A 24,038-nucleotide genomic window follows, 5' to 3' on the forward strand; every position below is an offset into this window, starting at 1 on the left:
GGAAGTCCTTGTTCCCCCCTGATGATTGATATATGCAACGGTCGTCATGTTGTCTGACTGAAACCTTATGAATTTGGCCTTTGCTAGTTGAGGCCAAGCTCTGAGAGCATTGAATATCGCTCTCAGTTCCAGAATGTTTATCGGGAGAAGAGACTCTTCCCGAGACCATAGACCCTGAGCTTTCAGGGATTCCCAGACCGCGCCCCAGCCCACTAGGCTGGCGTCGGTCGTGACAATGACCCACTCTGGTCTGCGGAAGCTCATTCCCTGTGACAGATTGTCCAGGGTCAGCCACCAACGGAGTGAATCTCTGGTCTTTTGATCTACTTGAATCGTCGGAGACAAGTCTGTATAATCCCCATTCCACTGTCTGAGCATGCACAGTTGTAATGGTCTTAGATGAATTCGTGCAAAAGGAACTATGTCCATTGTTGCAACCATCAATCCTATTACTTCCATGCACTGCGCTATGGAAGGACGAGGAACAGAATGAAGTACTTGACAAGAGCTTAGAAGTTTTGATTTTCTGACCTCTGTCAGAAAAATCCTAATTTCTAAGGAATCTATTATTGTTCCCAAGAAGGGAACTCTTGTTGACGGGGACAGAGAACTTTTTTCTTTGTTCACCTTCCATCCGTGAGATCTGAGAAAGGCTAGGACGATGTCCGTATGAGCCTTTGCTTTTGACAGGGACGACGCTTGAATCAGGATGTCGTCCAAGTAAGGTACTACTGCAATGCCCCTTGGTCTTAGAACCGCTAGAAGGGACCCTAGTATCTTTGTGAAAATCCTTGGAGCAGTGGCTAATCCAAATGGAAGTGCCACAAACTGGTAATGCTTGTCCAGAAAAGCGAACCTTAGGAACTGATGATGTTCCTTGTGGATAGGAATATGTAGGTACGCATCCTTTAAATCCACGGTAGTCATAAATTGATTTTCCTGGATAGTAGGTAGGATCGTTCGAATAGTTTCCATTTTGAACGATGGTACCCTGAGAAATTTGTTTAGGATCTTTAGATCCAAAATTGGTCTGAATGTTCCCTCTTTTTTGGGAACTATGAACAGATTGGAATAAAATCCCATTCCTTGTTCTCTTATTGGAACTGGATGTATCACTCCCATCTTTAACAGGTCTTCTACACAATGTAAGAATGCCTGTCTCTTTATTTGGTTTGAAGATAATTGAGACCTGTGGAACCTTCCCCTTGGGGGTAGTTCCTTGAATTCCAGGAGATAACCTTGAGAAACTATTTCTAGCGCCCAAGGATCCTGAACATCTCTTGCCCAAGCCTGAGCAAAGAAAGAAAGTCTGCCCCCCACTAGATCCGGTCCCGGATCGGGGGCTATCCCTTCATGCTGTTTTGGTAGCAGTGGTAGGCTTCTTGGCCTGCTTACCCTTGTTCCAGCCTTGCATTGGTTTCCAGGCTGGTTTGGGTTGTGAAGTATTACCCTCTTGCTTAGAGGATACAGAATTAGAGACTGGTCCGTTTCTGCGAAAGGGACGAAAATTAGGCTTATTATTAGCCTTAAAAGACCTATCCTGTGGGAGGGCGTGGCCCTTTCCCCCAGTGATGTCTGAAATAATCTCTTTCAAATCAGGTCCAAATAATGTTTTACCTTTGAAAGGAATGTTAAGCAATTTTGTCTTGGAAGACACATCCGCTGACCAAGACTTTAGTCAAAGCACTCTGCGCGCCACGACAGCAAACCCTGAATTTTTCGCCGCTAATCTAGCTAATTGCAAAGCGGCATCTAAAACAAAAGAGTTAGCCAATTTAAGTGCTTGAACTCTGTCCATAACCTCCTCATACGAAGATTCTTTACTGAGCGATTTTTCTAGTTCCTCGAACCAGAAACACGCTGCCGTAGTGACAGGAACAATGCATGAAATTGGTTGTAGAAGGTAACCTTGCTGTACAAAAATCTTTTTAAGCAAACCCTCTAATTTCTTATCCATAGGATCTTTGAAAGCACAACTATCTTCGATAGGAATAGTAGTGCATTTGTTTAGAGTAGAAACCGCCCCCTCGACCTTGGGGACTGTCTGCCATAAGTCCTTTCTGGGGTCGACTATAGGAAATAATTTCTTAAATATAGGGGGGGGAACAAAAGGTATGCCGGGCCTTTCCCACTCTTTATTTACTATGTCCGCCACCCGCTTGGGTATAGGAAAAGCGTTGGGGGGCACCGGAACCTCTAGGAACTTGTCCATCTTACATAATTTCTCTGGAATGACCAAATTGTCACAATCATCCAGAGTAGATAACACCTCCTTAAGCAGTGCGCGGAGATGTTCTAATTTAAATTTAAATGTCACAACATCAGGTTCAGCTTGATGAGAAATTTTTCCTGAATCTGAAATTTCTCCATCAGACAAAACCTCCCTCATGGCCCCTTGAGATTGGTGTGAGGGTATGTCAGAACAGTTATCATCAGCGTCCTCTTGCTCTTCAGTGTTTAAAACAGAGCAATCGCGCTTTCTCTGATAAGTAGGCATTTTGGATAAAAGATTTGCTATGGAGTTATCCATTACAGCCGTTAATTGTTGCATGGTAATAAGTATTGGCGCACTAGATGTACTAGGGGCCTCCTGTGTGGGCATAACTGGTGTAGACACAGTAGGGGATGATGTAGTATCATGTTTACTCCCCTCATTTTAAGGAATCATCTTGGGCAATATCATTATCTGTTGCAATACTGTCCTTACTTTGTTTGGACACTATGGCACAATTATCACATAAATTTAAATGGGGAGACACATTGGCTTTCATACATATAGAACATAGCTTATCTGATGGTACAGACATGTTAAACAGGCTTAAACTTGTCAACAAAGCACAAAAAACGTTTTAAAATAAAACCGTTACTGTCACTTTAAATTTCAAACTGAAAACACTTTATTACTGAATATGTGAAAAAGTATGAAGGAATTGTTCACAGTGTCTTAAAGCATTAAAAGTATTGCACACCAAATTTCAGAGCTTTAACCCTTAAATTAACGGAACCGGAGCCGTTTTTACATTTAACTCCTATACAGTCCCAGAATGAGGCTCTGTCTATAACTAGAAAGGCCCCCATCTGAAAAAGGTGTCCAACACAGTGCCTGCCGTTTTTCTAAACGTTCCCCAAGATTATAATACCAATAATTAGTTAGAATCTGCATAATATGCCTAGTAAAGCAATTGTTTTAGCCCAGAAAAATGTCTACCAGTTTTTAAGCCCTTTTTGAAGCCCTTTATTCTTTTATGTTTAACTAAGAAAATGGCTTACTGGTCCCCATGAGGGGAAATGACAGCCTTCCAGCATTACATGGTCTTGTTAGAAATATGGCTAGTCATACCTTAAGCAGAAAAGACTGCTAACTGTTTCCCCCAACTGAAGTTACTTCATCTCAACAGTCCTGTGTGGAAACAGCAATTGATTTCAGTTACTGTCTGCTAAAATCATCTTCCTCTTACAAACAGAAATCTTCATCCTTTTCTGTTTCAGAGTAAATAGTACATACCAGCACTATTTTAAAATAACAAACACTTGATAGAAGAATAAAACCACATTTAAACACCAAAAAACTCTTAACCATCTCCGTGGAGATGTTGCCTGTGCAACGGCAAAGAGAATGACTAGGGTGGGCGGAGCCTAGGAGGGATCATGTGACCAGCTTTGCTGGGACTCTTTGCCATTTCCTGTTGGGGAAGAGAATATCCCACAAGTAAGGATGACGCCGTGGACCGGACACACCAATGTTGGAGAAAACTGGTCATATGCGATTAGTTGTGCGAGAGCAGGAGGATGGGCTGCAGGGCAAAAAAAAAAAAAAAGATAGATCGGCTTCCCCTCTCCCCTCCCCCACCCCCTCCAATCACTTGCTCCGAATTTTTAAATGGAAAGATCAAATAATCTATTTCTGTAGTCAAAAGTGTTTTTATAAATACTGCCCATGTGTTAAAGAATGTTCTAATATCTGACTCATTGTCTATATTAGTATCCCTTTGTTCCAGTATGCACTGCTTCCTCAGACAGTTCCTAACTTCCGATATACTTGGGATTGTTCTCATTTTCCATTTTTTTTAAAATTAAGTATCTAGCTGCTAAAATAGATACAATGATTAACTTTTCACTAGGCTGGTAACCTGCATTGTTCTTCAGACAAAAGATAATCTGGTACAGTGATAGAGCCAGAGGGGAGATCTTTAATGAGGAGTTTAGCCAAAATTCCAATTTAAGCCACAAATTCCTTATTTTTGGACATTTCCATGTCATGTGTACTAAATCCGCTGCAGGAAGTGAACATTTAGGGCATTTATTAAAGCTTGAATTATGGAGTTTGGAGCCGTTCTCAGGGATGAAATATGTTCTGTGTAAAAGTTTGACATGTACTTCTCTCCAGGTAGCGGAAAGTGTCACCTGCTCTACTTTATTAATAGATATTTGAAGAGTTTTTGATTCAATGCTATTCTGTGATATTAATGAGTTCCAGGTTGATGCAATCTTCTATAGGATTGGAACACCCTTACTAGAAGATGGTAGCACAGGGTAATTGACATATGACCAGCTTTCCAGATTGCCCAAGCCCAGCACCAGCCTACATCTTTTATTAATTTTGCAAATATGCAAAAAAATCCTTATTGATTATATTCAATTCATCCTTCAATTCCTCAAACCTTTTTATAAATTTTCTTTCCCTGTCCACGAGATGCAGTGCCCTATTTAACCCAATATTATGCCATCTTTTGAAGACTGCAGAGTTTAGGCCTGCTTGGAATTTTGGATTCCCTATCAGGGGTAGATATTAAGAGGCCTTGCTATTTATTGATAGGAGACTACTTATTTTTACCATGCCTTAAGTGGATTTAAAATGGTTTTGAGTCTCTTAATTTCCGCCGGTAACTCTTTTGGCTCACAGTGGATCAATGCTGTTGAAAGAAATGGGTTACAAAAACTTAGTTCAAGCGCACTGTTCAAAACATAGTTATTGGAAAAGATCCAGTCAGTCACTATGCGGGCTAAGAAACCAAGGTTATACAATCTTATGTCTGGTAATGCCAGGCCTCCGTGTTCCTTTAGTAGGGAGAGTTTGGTTAAAGATATCCTGGATCTTTTCTCCTGCCATATAAACTTTCTAAGTGCGCTGTTAATCGAGCGGATATCATTTTCTAGAAGGATTATTGGGGTATTTTGAAGGAAATATAACAGCTTCGGAGGAGAACCATTTTGAATAATGCTATCCGCCCGGAAATTGATAACGGCAAATAGGGCATGCAATTTTAAACAACTTTCCAATTTCATCAAATCTGCTTTTGTATTCTTTGTTGAAAGCTAAACCTAGGTAGGCTCATATACTAATTTCTAAACCTTGAAGGCTTCCTCTTATCTCAGTACATTGACAGTTTTTCAAAGTTAAACAGTACTAGTTCATGACAGCCATATAGATGGCACTATGCTCACTCACGTGGAGTTATTTATGAGGCAGCACTGATTGGCTAAAATGCAAATCTGTCAAAAGCACTGAGATAAGGTGGCAGTCTGCAGAGGCTTAGATACAAGGTAATCACAGAGGTAAAAAAGTGTATTAATATAACAGTGTTGGTTATCCAAAATTAAGGAATGGTTGTAAAGGGATTACGTATCTTTTGGAAAAAAAAAAAAAAAATTCAAGTAGACTATCACTTTAATACTCTCTCACTATAACTATTCTTAACATTTAGGGAAAAATCAACCATACCAAGACCATATAAAATGTACTATACTTACCCCTCTCCTGTAAGGGCACAGCAGGACTGGATATGCCATGGATGATCCTTTATAGAACAAAGGGTGAGGTATTTAGAAATATCTGCTGCTGTCATGCACCCTTTCATGTCCTGTTTGTTTGCGTAGATAAGAACCGCTGCCTTCCGCAAGTCCTAGAAAAATGTAAAAAAATGAAAGTGTTATTCTTTCGTTTGCTTGCAAAGAGGGGGTTTAAAGGGACACTGAACCAAATTTTTTTCTTTAATGATTCAGATAGAGCAAGAACTTTTTAACCAACTTTGTAATTTACTCCTATTATCTATTTTTCTCCGTTCTCTTGCTATCTTTATTTTAAAAGCAGGAATGTAAATCTTACCAGCCAGCCCATGTTAGGTTCAGCCACCATGGATAGCACTTGCTTATTGGAGGCTTACATTCACCCACCCATAAGCAAGCATAACCCAGATTCTCAACCAAAAAAGAAAATTTATGCTTACCTGATAAATGTATTTCTTTTTTGATACGATGAGTCCACGGATCATCTTAATTACTAATGGGATATTCACCTCATGGTCAGCAGGAGGTGCAAAGAGCACCACAGCAGAGCTGTCAAATAGTTCCTCCCTTCCCGCCCACTCCAGTCATTTGACCGAAGTTAGGAAGAGAAAGGAAAAGCCAAGGTGCAGAGGTATCTGAAGTGTACAAAAAAATAACAACCTGTCTAAAAAGAACAGGGCGGGCCGTGGACTCATCGTGTACAAAAATAAATAAATTTATCAGGTAAGCTTAAATTTTCTTTTCTTTTTTAAGACACGATGAGTCCACGGATCATCTTAATTACTAATGGGATTCAATACCCAAGCTAGAGTACACAGATGATACGGGAGGAACAAGACAAGGAACCTAAACGGAAGGCACCACTGCTTGAAGAACCTTTCTTCCAAAAAACAGCCTCAGCCGAGGCAAACGTGTCAAATTTGTAAAACTTTGAAAAAGTGTGAAGAGAGGACCAAGTTGCAGCCTTGCAAATCTGTTCTACAGAAGCTTTATTTTTGAATGCCCATGAGGAAGCAACAGCCCTTGTGGAATGAGCCGTAACCCTCTCAGGAGGCTGCTGTCCAGCAGTCTCATATGCAAAACGTATGATGCTCTTCAGCCAAAAAGAAAGAGAAGTAGCCATAGCTTTCTGTCCCCTGCGTTTTCCTGAGAAAACCATAAACAAAGAAGAAGACTGACGAAAGTCCTTAGTCGCCTGCAGGAAACATTTTAAAGCACGGACCATGTCCAAATTGGGCAAAAGTCTTTCCTTCTAAGAAGAAGGATTAGGACACAAAGAAGGCACAACGATCTCCCGATTAATATTTCGATCAGAAACAACCTTAGGAAGAAAACCTAATTTGGTACGTAAAGCTATTTTATCAGCATGGAAAATAAGATAAGGACATTCATACTGTAATGTTGAGAGTTCTGACACTCTCCGAGCAGAAGAAATAGCAACAAGAAATAAAACCTTCCAAGATAACGGCTTAATATCTAAGGAATGCATAGGCTCAAACGGAGCCCCTTGAAGAACATTGAGAACTAAATTAAGACTCCATGGAGGAGTAACTGATTTGAACACATGCCTGATCCTGACCAAGTCCTGACAAAAAGATTGTACATCCAGGACATTCGCCAGATGTTTATGTAACAAAATAGATAAGGCTATTCACACGAATAGAGATATTTACGCCAAATATTATAATTAATTCTTCTAGTTACAGGTTTACAAGCCTGAATCATGGTCTCTATGACCGAATCAGAAAACCCCCGCTTGGATAAAATTAAGCGTTCAATCTCCAAGCAGTCAGCTTCAGAGAAACTAGATTTGGGTGAAGGAAGGGCCCCTGATCAGAAGGTCTTTCCTCAACGGAAGACTCCAAGGAGGTAGAGATGTCATCTCCACTAGGTCTGCATACCAAATCCTGCGAGGCCAGGCCGGCGCTATGAGGATCACCGAGGTCCTCTCCTGTTTGATTCAAGCAATTACTCTCGAGGAAGGAGAGAAAATGGAGGAAACAGGTATGCTAGATTGAAACTCCAAGGGGCCACCAGAGCATCTATCAGCTCCGCCTGGGGATCCCTGCATCTCGACCCGTATCTCGGGAGCTTGGCATTCCGTTGTGATGCCATGAGATCCAATTCCGGTTGCCCCCACTTGAGAATAAGGCTGGAAAACACTTCCGGATGGAGCTCCCACACCCCCGGATGAAAGGTCTGCCTACTCAGGAAATCCGCCTCCCAGTTGTCCACCCCTGGGATGTGGATCGCCGACAGACAGCAATAATGGGCCTCCGCCCATTTAATTATTTTGGATACCTCTCATCGCCAAGGAACTCCTTGTTCCCCCCTGATGATTAATGTAGACCACTGACTTAATGTTGTCCTACTGGAACTTGATAAACTGTGTCGAGTCTAACTGGGGCCAGGCCAGAAGAGCATTGTAGATCACTCTTAATTCGAGAATGTTTATGGGTAAAGCAGACTCTGACTGAGTCCAAATTCCCTGAGCCTTTAGAGAGCCCCAGACTGCTCCCCACCCTAGAAGGCTGGCATCTGTTGTCACAATTACCCAAGATGGTCCAGATGGGAGAGATGATCCAGAGACAACCACCATAGAAGAGAGTCCATAGTCTCCTGCTCCAGGAGAAGACGAGGGGACAAGTCCGAATAATCTCCGTTCCACTGTCTCAGCATGTTCAACTGCAGAGCTCTGAGGTGGAAGCGAGCAAACGGGATGATGTCCATTGCCGCCACCATCAACCCGATTATTTCCATGCACTGAGCCACTGATGGCTGAGGAGTGGACTGCAGAGCTAGACAAGAATCTAAAATCTTTGATTTCCTGACCTAAATCAGAAAAATCTTCATAGACAGAGTCTATTATGGTTCCTAGGAAAGTTACCCTTGTGTTTGGAACTAAGGAACTCTTTTCTAAATTTACCTTCCAGCCGTGGGATCTTAGGAAGGACAACAACAAGTCCATGTGTGATCTTGCTAGCTGAAAGGATGGCGCCTGAACTAGAATGTCGTCCAGATAAGGCGCCACTGCAAAGCCTTTTGATCGAAGTACTGCCAACAGAGATCTCAGAACCTTTGTGAAGATTCTGGGGGCTGTGGCAAGACCGAAAGGAAGAGCCACAAACTGGTAGTGTTTGTCCAGAAAGGCAAACCTTAAGAACTTGTGATGATCCCTGTAAATTAGAACATGTAGATAAGCGTCCTTTAAATCCACTGTTATCATAAATTGACCCTCCTGGATCAATGGAAGGATGGAACAAATTGTTTCCATCTTGAAGGACGGTACCCTGAGAAACTTGTTTAAACTCTTGAGGTCTAGAATTGGTCCAAAAGTTTCCTTTTTTTTTTTGGAATTACAAACAGATTGGAATAAAAACCCAGTCCCTGAATTGGAACGGGAACAATCACTCCCAGAGCGGAGAGGTCTTCCCTACAAAAGGAAGATTGCCTCTCATTCTGTCTGGTCCTTAAAGACAGAACCTTAGAAGGAAGAATTTAAACTCAAAACTAATTTTAAATGCTGCAAATGCCGGCTCTTCTTGCTGCCCTTGATTCAATAGCATGCTTTTTAAATTACATTCCCCTATTCCAAGACTGATTGTGTCCTTCAGGAAGGCTTGAACTGCTCCCGCGTGGAAAAAGAAAGTGGAGGATTTTCCTTGAAACTCGAAAAGAAATAAAATTACTCTGAATTATCTCTCACCAAAGGTTTTTAGACTTTAGATGAGACGTCCGCAGACCAGGATCTTAACCATAACGTACCATAACGTACTGCGGGCCATTATAAGAAGCCTGAACCTAACTCCCCCTGAAGGCATGCATCTGTAGAAAAAAAGTTGAAAACTTCAAGGCCCTTATCCAGTTCTGGATTACATTCAAGAGAGTGTCTAACACATTAAGTAGCATCTATTTTGTTTATATCACCACACTAGTGAAGATAACACTGAAGGCAGCCAATGTAAATCATGAAGTATATACATTCTTTTACCTCCAAGGGGACCATCAGTCAAGACTCCAACAAATCCTAACACAGCAAGTATCCATTAACGTTAGGAGATGGAGAAAAAAAAGTGTCCCCAGTCTTCTCTGTAGTCCTTTAGGGTACTGGAAAATTATGTACACCATGGAGGATCACATACTGATTAGGCTTGACTACGCCAATAATGACGGAATCATTCAGGAAAGTCAAAACCTCCTCAGGAAGCAAACGGAGTTGCTCCACTTAACCTGACAGAACAACTTTAGTAACAGATAAAGGAATTACCCAGACATAGTCCTAGACTTTCCCCCCATATATCACAGAAGTATCTTCCTCATCAAGCTCACAGAAGAAATATTAGAAAACAGAATTTATGTTTACCTGATAAATTTCTTTCTCCAACGGTGTGTCCGGTCCACGGCGTCATCCTTACTTGTGGGATATTCTCCTCCCCAACAGGAAATGGCAAAGAGCCCAGCAAAGCTGGTCACATGATCCCTCCTAGGCTCCGCCTACCCCAGTCATTCGACCGACGTTAAGGAGGAATAATAGCATAGGAGAAACCATATGGTACCGTGGTGACTGTAGTTAAAGAAAATAAATTATCAGACCTGATTAAAAAACCAGGGCGGGCCGTGGACCGGACACACCGTTGGAGAAAGAAATTTATCAGGTAAACATAAATTCTGTTTTCTCCAACATAGGTGTGTCCGGTCCACGGCGTCATCCTTACTTGTGGGAACCAATACCAAAGCTTTAGGACACGGATGAAGGGAGGGAGCAAATCAGGTCACCTAAATGGAAGGCACCACGGCTTGCAAAACCTTTCTCCCAAAAATAGCCTCAGAAGAAGCAAAAGTATCAAACTTGTAAAATTTGGTAAAAGTGTGCAGTGAAGACCAAGTCGCTGCCCTACATATCTGATCAACAGAAGCCTCGTTCTTGAAGGCCCATGTGGAAGCCACAGCCCTAGTGGAATGAGCCGTGATTCTTTCGGGAGGCTGCCGTCCGGCAGTCTCGTAAGCCAATCTGATGATGCTTTTAATCCAAAAAGAGAGAGAGGTAGAAGTTGCTTTTTGACCTCTCCTTTTACCTGAATAAACAACAAACAGGGAAGATGTTTGTCTAAAATCCTTTGTAGCATCTAAATAGAATTTTAGAGCGCGAACAACATCCAAATTGTGCAACAAGCGTTCCTTCTTTGAAACTGGTTTCGGACACAGAGAAGGTACGATAATCTCCTGGTTAATGTTTTTGTTAGAAACAACTTTTGGAAGAAAACCAGGTTTAGTACGTAAAACCACCTTATCTGCATGGAACACCAGATAAGGAGGAGAACACTGCAGAGCAGATAATTCTGAAACTCTTCTAGCAGAAGAAATTGCAACTAAAAACAAAACTTTCCAAGATAATAACTTAATATCAACGGAATGTAAGGGTTCAAACGGAACCCCCTGAAGAACTGAAAGAACTAGATTGAGACTCCAAGGAGGAGTCAAAGGTTTGTAAACAGGCTTGATTCTAACCAGAGCCTGAACAAAGGCTTGAACATCTGGCACAGCTGCCAGTTTTTTGTGAAGTAACACCGACAAGGCAGAAATCTGTCCCTTCAGGGAACTTGCCGATAATCCTTTTTCCAATCCTTCTTGAAGGAAGGATAGAATCCTAGGAATCTTAACCTTGTCCCAAGGGAATCCTTTAGATTCACACCAACAGATATATTTTTTCCAAATTTTGTGGTAAATCTTTCTAGTTACAGGCTTTCTGGCCTGAACAAGAGTATCGATAACAGAATCTGAGAAACCTCGCTTCGATAAAATCAAGCGTTCAATCTCCAAGCAGTCAGCTGGAGTGAAACCAGATTCGGATGTTCGAACGGACCCTGAACAAGAAGGTCTCGTCTCAAAGGTAGCTTCCAAGGTGGAGCCGATGACATATTCACCAGATCTGCATACCAAGTCCTGCGTGGCCACGCAGGAGCTATCAAGATCACCGACGCCCTCTCCTGATTGATCCTGGCTACCAGCCTGGGGATGAGAGGAAACGGCGGGAACACATAAGCTAGTTTGAAGGTCCAAGGTGCTACTAGTGCATCCACTAGAGCCGCCTTGGGATCCCTGGATCTGGACCCGTAGCAAGGAACTTTGAAGTTCTGACGAGAGGCCATCAGATCCATGTCTGGAATGCCCCAAAGTTGAGTGACTTGGGCAAAGATTTCCGGATGGAGTTCCCACTCCCCCGGATGCAATGTCTGACGACTCAGAAAATCCGCTTCCCAATTTTCCACTCCCGGGATGTGGATAGCAGACAGGTGGCAGGAGTGAGACTCCGCCCATAGAATAATCTTGGTCACTTCTTCCATCGCTAGGGAACTCCTTGTTCCCCCCTGATGGTTGATGTACGCAACAGTCGTCATGTTGTCTGATTGAAACCGTATGAACTTGGTCCTCGCTAGCTGAGGCCAAGCCTTGAGAGCATTGAATATCGCTCTCAGTTCCAGACTATTTATCGGTAGAAGAGATTCTTCCCGAGACCAAAGACCCTGAGCTTTCAGGGATCCCCAGACCGCGCCCCAGCCCATCAGACTGGCGTCGGTCGTGACAATGACCCACTCTGGTCTGTGGAATGTCATCCCTCGTGACAGGTTGTCCAGGGACAGCCACCAACGGAGTGAGTCTCTGGTCCTCTGATTTACTTGTATCTTTGGAGACAAGTCTGTATAGTCCCCATTCCACTGACTGAGCATGCACAGTTGCAATGGTCTTAGATGAATGCGCGCAAAAGGAACTATGTCCATTGTCGCTACCATCAACCCGATCACTTCCATGCACTGAGCTACGGAAGGAAGAGGAACGGAATGAAGTATTCGACAAGAGTCCAGAAGCTTTGTCTTTCTGGCCTCTGTTAGAAAAATCCTCATTTCTGAGGAGTCTATAATTGTTCCCAAGAAGGGAACCCTTGTTGACGGGGATAGAGAACTCTTTTCCACGTTCACTTTCCAGCCGTGCGATCTGAGAAAGGCCAGGACGATGTCCGTGTGAGCCTTTGCTCGAGGGAGGGACGACGCTTGAATCAGAATGTCGTCCAGGTAAGGTACAACTGCAATGCCCCTTGGTCTTAGCACAGCTAGAAGGGACCCTAGTACCTTTGTGAAAATCCTTGGAGCAGTGGCTAATCCGAAAGGAAGCGCCACGAACTGGTAATGTTTGTCCAGGAATGCAAACCTTAGGAACCGATGATGTTCCTTGTGGATAGGAATATGTAGATACGCATCCTTTAAATCCACCGTGGTCATGAATTGACCTTCCTGGATGGAAGGAAGGATAGTTCGAATGGTTTCCATCTTGAAAGATGGGACCTTGAGAAATTTGTTTAAGATCTTGAGATCTAGGATTGGTCTGAACGTTCCCTCTTTTTTGGGAACTATGAACAGATTGGAGTAGAACCCCATCCCTTGTTCTCTCAATGGAACAGGATGAATCACTCCCATTTTTAACAGGTCTTCTACACAATGTAAGAACGCCTGTCTTTTTATGTGGTCTGAAGACAACTGAGACCTGTGGAACCTTCCCCTTGGGGGAAGTCCCTTGAATTCCAGAAGATAACCCTGGGAGACTATTTCTAGCGCCCAAGGATCCAGAACATCTCTTGCCCAAGCCTGAGCGAAGAGAGAGAGTCTGCCCCCCACCAGATCCGGTCCCGGATCGGGGGCCGATATTTCATGCTGTCTTGGTAGCAGTGGCAGGTTTCTTTGCCTGCTTTCCCTTGTTCCAGCCTTGCATTGGTCTCCAAGCTGGCTTGGCCTGAGAAGTATTACCCTCTTGCTTAGAGGACGTAGCACCTTGGGCTGGTCCGTTTTTACGAAAGGGACGAAAATTAGGTCTATTTTTTGCCTTGAAAGGCCGATCCTGAGGAAGGGCATGGCCCTTACCCCCAGTGATATCAGAGATAATCTCTTTCAAGTCAGGACCAAACAGCGTTTTCCCCTTGAAAGGAATGTTTAGTAGCTTGTTCTTGGAAGACGCATCAGCCGACCAAGATTTCAACCAAAGCGCTCTGCGCGCCACAATAGCAAACCCAGAATTCTTAGCCGCTAACTTAGCCAATTGCAAAGAGGCGTCTAGAGTGAAAGAATTAGCCAATTTGAGAGCATTGACTCTGTCCATAATCTCCTCATAAGGAGGAGAGTCACTATCGAGCACCTTCATCAGTTCATCAAACCAGAAATATGCGGCTGTAGTGACAGGGACAATGCATGAAATGGGTTGTAGAAGGTAACCTTGCTGAACAAACATCTTTTTAAGCAAACCTTCTAATTTTTTATCCATAGGATCTTTGAAAGCACAACTATCCTCTATGGGAATAGTGGTGCGTTTGTTTAAAGTAGAAACCGCTCCCTCGACCTTGGGGACTGACTGCCATAAGTCCTTTCTGGGGTCGACCATAGGAAACAATTTTTTAAATATGGGGGGAGGGACGAAAGGAATACCGGGCCTTTCCCATTCTTTATTAACAATGTCCGCCACCCGCTTGGGTATAGGAAAAGCTTCTGGGAGCCCCGGCACCTCTAGGAACTTGTCCATTTTACATAGTTTCTCTGGGATGACCAAATTTTCACAATCATCCAGAGTGGATAATACCTCCTTAAGCAAAATGCGGAGATGTTCCAATTTAAATTTAAAAGTAATCACATCAGATTCAGCCTGCTGAGAAATGTTCCCTAAATCAGTAATTTCTCCCTCAGACAAAACCTCCCTGGCTCCCTCAGATTGGGTTAGGGGCCCTTCAGAGATATTAATATCAGCGTCGTCATGCTCTTCAGTAACTAAAACAGAGCATCCACGCTTACGCTGACAAGGGTTCATTTTGGCTAAAATGTTTTTGACAGAATTATCCATTACAGCCGTTAATTGTTGCATAGTAAGGAGTATTGGCGCGCTAGATGTACTAGGGGCCTCCTGAGTGGGCAAGACTCGTGTAGACGAAGGAGGGAATGATGCAGTACCATGCTTACTCCCCTCACTTGAGGAATCATCTTGGGCATCATTGTCATTATCACATAAATCACATTTATTTAAATGAATAGGAATTCTGGCTTCCCCACATTCAGAACACAGTCTATCTGGTAGTTCAGACATGTTAAACAGGCATAAACTTGATAAGAAAGTACAAAAAACGTTTTGAAATAAAACCGTTACTGTCACTTTAAATTTTAAACTGAACACACTTTATTACTGCAATTGCGAAAAAACATGAAGGAATTGTTCAAAATTCACCAAACTTTCACCACAGTGTCTTAAAGCCTTGAAAATATTGCACACCAATTTTGGAAGCTTTAACCCTTAAAATAACGGAACCGGAGCCGTTTTAAGCTTTAACCCCTTTACAGTCCCTGGTATCTGCTTTGCTGAGACCCAACCAAACCCAAGGGGAATACGATACCAAATGATGCCTTCAGAAGTCTTTTATCAGTATCAGAGCTCCTCTCACATGCGACTGCATGCCATGCCTCTCAAAAAACAAGTGCGCAACACCGGCGCGAAAATGAGACTCTGCCTATGCTTTGGGAAAGCCCCTAAAGAATAAGGTGTCTAAAACAGTGCCTGCCGATATAAATATATCAAAATACCCAGAATAAATGATTCCTCAAGGCTAAATAAGTGTTAATATCAATCGATTTAGCCCAAAATATGTCTACAGTCTAAATAAGCCCTTGTGAAGCCCTTATTTACAATCGAAATAAACATGGCTTACCGGATCCCATAGGGAAAATGACAGCTTCCAGCATTACATCGTCTTGTTAGAATGTGTCATACCTCAAGCAGCAAAGGACTGCAAACTGTTCCCCCAACTGAAGTTAATGCTCTCAACAGTCCTGTGTGGAACAGCCATGGATTTTAGTTACGGTTGCTAAAATCATTTTCCTCATACAAACAGAATTCTTCATCTCTTTTCTGTTTCTGAGTAAATAGTACGTACCAGCACTATTTGAAAATAACAAACTCTTGATTGAATAATGAAAAACTACAGTTAAACACTAAAAAACTCTAAGCCATCTCCGTGGAGATGTTGCCTGTACAACGGCAAAGAGAATGACTGGGGTAGGCGGAGCCTAGGAGGGATCATGTGACCAGCTTTGCTGGGCTCTTTGCCATTTCCTGTTGGGGAGGAGAATATCCCACAAGTAAGGATGACGCCGTGGACCGGACACACCTATGTTGGAGAAATAGCTACCACTGTATCTAATTAAATACATTTCATCAGATGTCTTCCCCGTAGCATGGGAAAGGAAAACAATGCAACATATATCGCCATAACATTAAAAAGCGATGTCTTGAACAGTAACTCCAGATGGAGTTTGCGAGGAACTGCAGGGCACTGCATGTGTGTTATAAAATGTTATGGACACTTTCACAATCCACCTGACTCACATATGGAAGAATAATTAATAAATTCTTAACCGTTTGTTAATAAAAATTAACATAACAAAACGGTACTGTCACTTTAAATGTTAAAGTGCAACTTTTTTTTTTTTTTTACTGACTCACATTAGGCAGTTAATGAAATTAACATATACAAAAACGTTATTATTTCTTTGAGTGTTCTAGTGTAACCCTTTTTATTTTAATGATGAAATAAAAGGTTGAATATGTACAGAAGGAACTCTTTACTGTAAAATTCTCTCAATATCTCAACTTGCACCCAGCTAAGGAGACAGACAGTCTCTGTACTGTATCTTTAAGCCAACTAAAGCGCTGATCTTAAGCGCAAGCACTTCAGACACAAACACCTTCGTTCCTTCCGCAACCTGAAGTGCTAGGAAGGAGGTGCCGTCCGGAAAGTGCTAATGTGAAGTCTGAAGTTCCTCCGCTCCTTCCGATAACCGGAAGCCCTAGGAAAGAAGATGCGCACTACAATGGCGCCATTTACAAGCTCCGTCCCTCGTGAGAGTTTCACAAGCCATCTTCCGGTCGCCATTGTCTAAGTCAAGGCACCGGGAGCAAAGGGATAAATTGTCCAAATAAAAGTTGCTTAGCCTTTATAAAGCAAACCCTCACACTGTGACCAATAGTTTACCAGGTAAATAAACAAAAAATCATATGTGATCTCCTGGTCGTCTTTGGCTAAGTATAGCCTCCAAGAAATAGCCTCCAGGAACAAGCGAACAGACTGAACAGCTTCAGTTTAAATAGCTGTTCAGTCCGATAGCTCTACCTGACAGGGAAACCCCCTTAGAGCACACACTCTGACACACAATGTGAAGACATTAGAAAATATCATAATAAAATCTCCCGGTCAGCTCTATTAGTAGATGAGACCACCAGGAGATGAGACACATGCCACCCAGTGCCTGCGTTCTAACCGCCCCAATGTCTCCTAATAGAAAAGGAGAATCTAAATCCAAGTTCAATGAGGTCTAAATTAATTAAGTGCCCAAACTTTTTCTGAGATCCTCTACCCCACAAATAAAGTTAGCACTTACCTCATCTTCTGCCTGGCAGTAAGGCAGTTCCCAGGTTTAGGAGGTCCTCTCCCTCCCATGGCCCTGTAAATAAACAAAAGTCCTGAGTAAAATCCCTCAGTTTTTCTGGGTTAGGGCAGCATCAGAATATGGGAGGCGCAGTGAGAATTATGTCCCACAAGTTCACATTGCTCTAAAGCCACCAAAGCTCTACTGAAGAGACTGATATGGACTACGGCTACACCCTAGAACAAAGCAGCACTCTCTGGCACCACTTTTAAAATAATAAACTCTTGATTGAAGAATCTATACTAACACCTCACTTTACCTCTTGCTATCACTAACGTAGGCAAAGAGAATGACTGGAGTGGGAGGGAAGGGAGGAGCTATTTGACAGCTCTGCTGTGGTGTTCTTTGCCTCCTCCTGCTGACCAGGAGGTGAATATCCCATTAGTAATTAAGATGATCCATGGACTCATTGTGTCTTAAAAAAGAAATGGGCTGGCTCCTACGCATCACATTCCTTCTTTTTAAATAAAGATAGCAAGAGAACGAAGAAAATTTGATCATAGGAGTAAATTAGACAGTTGCTTAAAAACAGAATTTATGCTTACCTGATAAATTACTTTCTCCAACGGTGTGTCAGGTCCACGGCGTTATCCTTACTTGTGGGAATATCTCTTCCCCAATAGGAAATGGCAAAGAGTCCCAGCAAAGCTGGCCATATAGTCCCTCCTAGGCTCCGCCCACCCCAGTCAATCGACCGACGGACAGGAGGAAAAAATAGGAGAAACCATATGGTACCGTGGTGACTGTAGTTAGAGAAAATAATTCATCAGACCTGATAAAAAAAACAGGGCGGGCCGTGGACCGGACACACCGTTGGAGAAAGTAATTTATCAGGTAAGCATAAATTCTGTTTTCTCCAACATTGGTGTGTCCGGTCCACGGCGTCATCCTTACTTGTGGGAACCAATACCAAAGCTTTAGGACACGGATGAAGGGAGGGAGCAAATCAGGTTACCTAAACGGAAGGCACCACGGCTTGCAAAACCTTTCTCCCAAAAATAGCCTCAGAAGAAGCAAAAGTATCAAATTTGTAAAATTTGGCAAAAGTGTGCAGTGAAGACCAAGTCGCTGCCTTACATATCTGATCAACAGAAGCCTCGTTCTTGAAGGCCCATGTGGAAGCCACAGCCCTAGTGGAGTGAGCTGTGATTCTTTCAGGAGGCTGCCGTCCGGCAGTCTCGTAAGCCAATCGGATGATGCTTTTAAGCCAAAAGGAAAGAGAGGTAGAAGTCGCCTTTTGACCTCTCCTTTTACCAGAATAGACGACAAACAGAGAAGATGTTTGTCTGAAATCTTTTGTAGCTTCTAAATAGAATTTTAGAGCACGGACTACGTCCAAATTGTGTAACAAACGTTCCTTCTTTGAAACGGGATTCGGGCACAAAGAAGGTACAACTATCTCCTGGTTAATATTTTTGTTAGAAACAACCTTTGGAAGAAAACCAGGCTTAGTACGCAAAACCACCTTATCTGCATGGAACACCAGATAGGGCGGAGAACACTGCAGAGCAGATAACTCTGAAACTCTTCTGGCAGAAGAAATAGCAACCAAAAACAAAACTTTCCAAGATAACAACTTAATATCTATGGAATGTAGAGGTTCAAACGGAACCCCTTGAAGAACTGAAAGAACTAGATTTAAACTCCAGGGAGGAGTCAAAGGTCTGTAAACAGGCTTGATCCTAACCAGAGCCTGAACAAATGCTTGAACATCTGGCACAGCTGCCAGTCGTTTGTGTAGTAAGACAGATAAAGCAGAAATCTGTCCCTTTAGAGAACTCGCAGATAATCCCTTATCCAAACCTTCTTGCAGAAAGGAAAGAATCTTAGGAATTTTTATCTTATTCCATGGGAATCCCTTGGATTCACACCAGCAGATATATCTTTTCCATATTTTATAGTAAATCTTTCTAGTTACCGGTTTTCTGGCCTGAACCAGAGTATCTATCACAGAATCTGAAAACCCACGCTTTGATAGAATCAAGCGTTCAATCTCCAAGCCGTCAGCTGGAGGGAGACCAGATTTGGATGTACGAATGGACCCTGAACAAGAAGGTCCTGTCTCAAAGGTAGCTTCCATGGTGGAACCGATGACATTCACCAGGCTGCATACCAAGTCCTGCGTGGCCACGCAGGAGCTATCAAGATCACCGAGGCCCTCTCCTGTTTGATCCTGGCTACCAGCCTGGGAATGAGAGGAAACGGTGGAAACACATAAGCTAGGGTGAAGGTCCAAGGTGCTACTAGTGCATCAACTAGAGTCGCCTTGGGATCCCTGGATCTGGACCCGTAGCAAGGAACCTTGAAGTTCTGACGAGACGCCATCAGATCCATGTCTGGGATGCCCCATAATTGAGTCAACTGGGCAAAGATCTCCGGGTGGAGTTCCCACTCCCCCGGATGGAATGTCTGACGACTCAGATAATCCGCTTCCCAGTTTTCCACACCTGGGATGTGGATCGCAGATAGATGGCAGGAGTGATCCTCCGCCCATTGTATTATTTTGGTCACTTCTTTCATCGCCAGGGAACTCCTTGTTCCCCCCTGATGATTGATATACGCAACAGTCGTCATGTTGTCTGATTGGAATCTTATGAATTTGGCCTTTGCAAGCTGAGGCCAAGCCCTGAGAGCATTGAATATCGCTCTTAGTTCCAGAATGTTTATCGGGAGAAGAGACTCTTCCCGAGACCATAGTCCCTGAGCTTTCAGGGATTCCCAGACCGCGCCCCAGCCCACTAGACTGGCGTCGGTCGTGACAATGACCCACTCTGGTCTGCGGAAGCTCATTCCCTGGAATAGGTGGTCCAGGGTTAGCCACCAACGGAGTGAATCTCTGGTCTTCTGATCTACTTGAATCACTGGAGATAAGTCTGTATAGTCCCCATTCCACTGTTTCAGCATGCACAGTTGTAATGGTCTTAGATGAATTCGCGCAAAAGGAACTATGTCCATTGCTGCAACCATCAACCCTACTACTTCCATGCACTGAGCTATGGAAGGACGTGGAACAGAATGAAGAACTTGACAAGCGCTTAGAAGTTTTGACTTTCTGACATCTGTCAGAAAAATCCTCATTTCTAAGGAATCTATTATTGTTCCCAAGAAGGGAACTCTTGTTGACGGAGACAGAGAACTTTTTTCTATGTTCACCTTCCATCCGTGAGATCTGAGAAAGGCCAGAACGATGTCTGTATGAGCCTTTGCTTTTGAAAGGGACAACGCTTGTATTAGAATGTCGTCCAAGTATGGTACTACTGCAATGCCCCTCGGTCTTAGAACCGCTAGAAGGGACCCGAGTACCTTTGTGAAAATCCTTGGAGCAGTGGCTAATCCGAATGGGAGGGCCACAAACTGGTAATGTTTGTCCATAAAGGCGAACCTTAGGAACTGATGATGTTCTTTGTGGATAGGAATATGTAGGTACGCATCCTTTAGATCCACGGTAGTCATAAATTGACCTTCCTGGATAGTGGGTAGAAATCGTTCGAATGGTTTCCATTTTGAACGATGGTACCCTGAGAAATTTGTTTAGGATCTTTAAATCCAGAATTGGTCTGAAGGTTCCCTCTTTTTTTGGAACTACGAACAGATTTGAGTAAAATCCCATTCCTTGTTCCGTCATTGGAACTGGGTGTATCACTCCCATCTTTAATAGGTCTTCTACACAATGTAAGAACGCCTGTCTCTTTATTTGGTTTGAGGATAAGTGAGACATGTGGAACCTTCCCCTTGGGGGTAGTTCCTTGAATTCCAGAAGATAACCCTGAGAAACTATTTCTAGTGTCCAGGGATCCTGAACATCTCTTGCCCAAGCCTGAGCAAAGAGAGAGAGTCTGCCCCCCACTAGATCCGGTCCCGGATCGGGGGCTACTCCTTCATGCTGTTTTGTTAGCGGTAGCAGGCTTCTTGGCCTGCTTACCCTTGTTCCAGCCTTGCATCGGTTTCCAGGCTGGTTTGGACTGTGAGGCATTACCCTCTTGCTTAGAGGATGCAGAATTAGAGGCCGGTCCGTTCCTGAAATTACGAAAGGAACGAAAATTAGACTTATTCTTGGCCTTGAAAGGCCTATCTTGTGGGAGGGCATGGCCCTTTCCCCCAGTGATGTCTGAGATAATCTCTTTCAATTCTGGTCCAAAGAGAGTTTTACCCTTGAAGGGGATGTTAAGCAATTTTGTCTTGGATGATACATCCGCTGACCAAGATTTTAGCCAAAGCGATCTGCGCGCCACAATTGCAAACCCTGAATTTTTCGCCGCTAATCTAGCTAATTGCAAAGCGGCATCTAAAATAAAAGAGTTAGCCAACTTAAGTGCGTGAACTCTCTCCATAACCTCCTCATATGGAGTCTCTCTACTGAGCGACTTTTCTAGTTCCTCGAACCAGAACCACGCTGCTGTAGTGACAGGAACAATGCACGAAATGAGTTGTAGAAGGTAACCTTGCTGTACAAAAATCTTTTTAAGCAAACCCTCCAATTTTTTTATCCATAGGATCTTTGAAAGCACAATTATCCTCGATAGGAATAGTAGTGCGTTTGTTTAGAGTAGAAACTGCCCCCTCGACCTTAGGGACTGTCTGCCATAAGTCCTTTCTGGGGTCGACCATAGGAAATAATTTCTTAAATATAGGAGGGGGAACAAAAGGTATGCCGGGCTTCTCCCACTCCTTATTCACTATGTCCGCCACCCGCTTGGGTATAGGAAAAGCCTCGGGGTGCACCGGAACCTCTAGGAACTTGTCCATCTTGCATAATTTTTCTGGAATGACCAAGTTGTCACAATCATCCAGAGTAGATAACACCTCCTTAAGCAGTGCGCGGAGGTGCTCTAATTTAAATTTAAATGTCACAACATCAGGTTCAGCCTGTTGAGAAATTTTTCCTGAATCTGAAATTTCCCCATCTGACAAAACCTCCCTCATGGCCCCTTCAGATTGGTGTGAGGGTATGACAGAACAATTATCATCAGCGCCCTCCTGCTCTTCAATGTTTAAAACAGAGCAATCGCGCTTTCTCTGATATGCAGGTATTTTGGATAAAATATTTGCTATGGAGTTATCCATTACAGCCGTCAATTGTTGCATGGTAATAAGCATTGGCGTGCTAGAAGTACTAGGAGCCTCCTGCGTGGGCAAAACTGGTATAGACACAGAAGGAGATGATGTAGAACCATGTCTACTCCCTTCATCTGATGAATCATCTTGGGCAACTTCATTATCTGTGACAGTACTGTCCTTACATTGTTTGGACGCTATGTCACAATTATCACACAATTTTGAAGGGGGAGACACATTGACTTTCATACATATAGAACATAGCTTATCTGAAGGCCCAGACATGTTAAACAGGCTTAAACTTGTCAATAAAGCACAAAAACAGTTTTAAAACAAAACCGTTACTGTCTCTTTAAATTTTAAACAGAGCACACTTTATTACTGAATATGTGAAAAAATATGAAGGAATTGTTCAAAATTTACCAAACTCTCACCACAGTGTCTTAAAGCATTAAAAGTATTGCACACCAATTTTCAGAGCTTTAACCCTTAAAATAACGAAACCGGAGCCGGTTACAGATTTAACCCCTATACAGTCCCAGCTACAGCCTTTGCTGTGACTTTACCAAGCCCAGAGGGGAATACAATACCAAAATGACGCCTTCTAGGAAGTTTTCCAACTACTTTCAGGTCCTCACACATGCATCTGCATGTCTTGCTCTCAAAAACAACTGCGCAGTAATGGCGCGAAAATGAGGCTCAGCCTACAACTGGGAAGGCCCTTCCTGACTGGAAAAGGTGTCTAACATAGTGCCTGACGTTAAAAAACGTTCCCCAAGTTTATAAGTGTGAATTATCAGCATAAACATGTATAAAATGTCCAAATAAAGCAATCGATTTAGCCCATAAAAGTGTCTACCAGTTTTATAGCCCATATTAAGCCCTTTATTCTGTTTGAGACTAAGATAATGGCTTACCGGTCCCCATGAGGGGAAATGACAGCCTTCCAGCATTACACAGTCTTGTTAGAAATATGGCTAGTCATACCTTAAGCAGAAAAGTCTGCTAACTGTTTCCCCCAACTGAAGTTACTTCATCTCAACAGTCCTATGTGGAAACAGCAATCAATTTTAGTTACTGTCTGCTAAAATCATCTTCCTCTCAAACAGAAATCTTCATCTTTTTCTGTTTCAGAGTAAATAGTACATACCAGCACTATTTTAAAATAACAAACTCTTGATAGTAGAATAAAAAAACTACAACTAAACACCACATACTCTTAACCATCTCCGTGGAGATGTTGCCTGTGCAACGGCAAAGAGAATGACTGGGGTGGGCGGAGCCTAGGAGGGACTATATGGCCAGCTTTGCTGGGACTCTTTGCCATTTCCTGTTGGGGAAGAGATATTCCCACAAGTAAGGATGATGCCGTGGACCGGACACACCAATGTTGGAGAAATTCCATGCTCTTTCTGAATCATGAAAGAAAAAATTTGGGTTTAGTGTCCCTTTAATGAGGGATTACTGTGGAGAGAATTTAAAAAAAAAAAATTGAGAAAAGCAGCAGGAATTGACATTTCATTAAAAATCTATTTTTGCAAATAGTATAAAAAACATGTTTGCATCTGAATTTTTCTAAAGTAAAAGCTAATTAAATAGAAACAAATAAGAGCAGCACCGGCTGTGTACTTCATTAGCCAGCAAGAAACACTCACACATCTCTACTGGTGGAGACTGACACTT

General features: G+C 42.9%; 1 protein-coding gene across 3 annotated transcripts in view; it reads right to left on the reverse strand.

Moving 5' to 3' along the window:
• Nucleotides 1-24,038, reverse strand: part of ARL5B (ADP ribosylation factor like GTPase 5B) — a 128,627-nt gene that overhangs the window by 5,860 nt on the left and 98,729 nt on the right. For all 3 annotated transcript variants that reach the window (XM_053713970.1, XM_053713969.1, XM_053713968.1), the window contains one exon: nucleotides 5,752-5,903. In XM_053713970.1, the coding sequence (XP_053569945.1) occupies nucleotides 5,752-5,903 (152 nt within the window). The remainder of the gene's footprint in view (nucleotides 1-5,751; nucleotides 5,904-24,038) is intronic.

This window comes from Bombina bombina, chromosome 5 (assembly GCF_027579735.1).
Source record: "Bombina bombina isolate aBomBom1 chromosome 5, aBomBom1.pri, whole genome shotgun sequence".
NCBI classification, from domain to species: domain Eukaryota; kingdom Metazoa; phylum Chordata; class Amphibia; order Anura; family Bombinatoridae; genus Bombina; species Bombina bombina.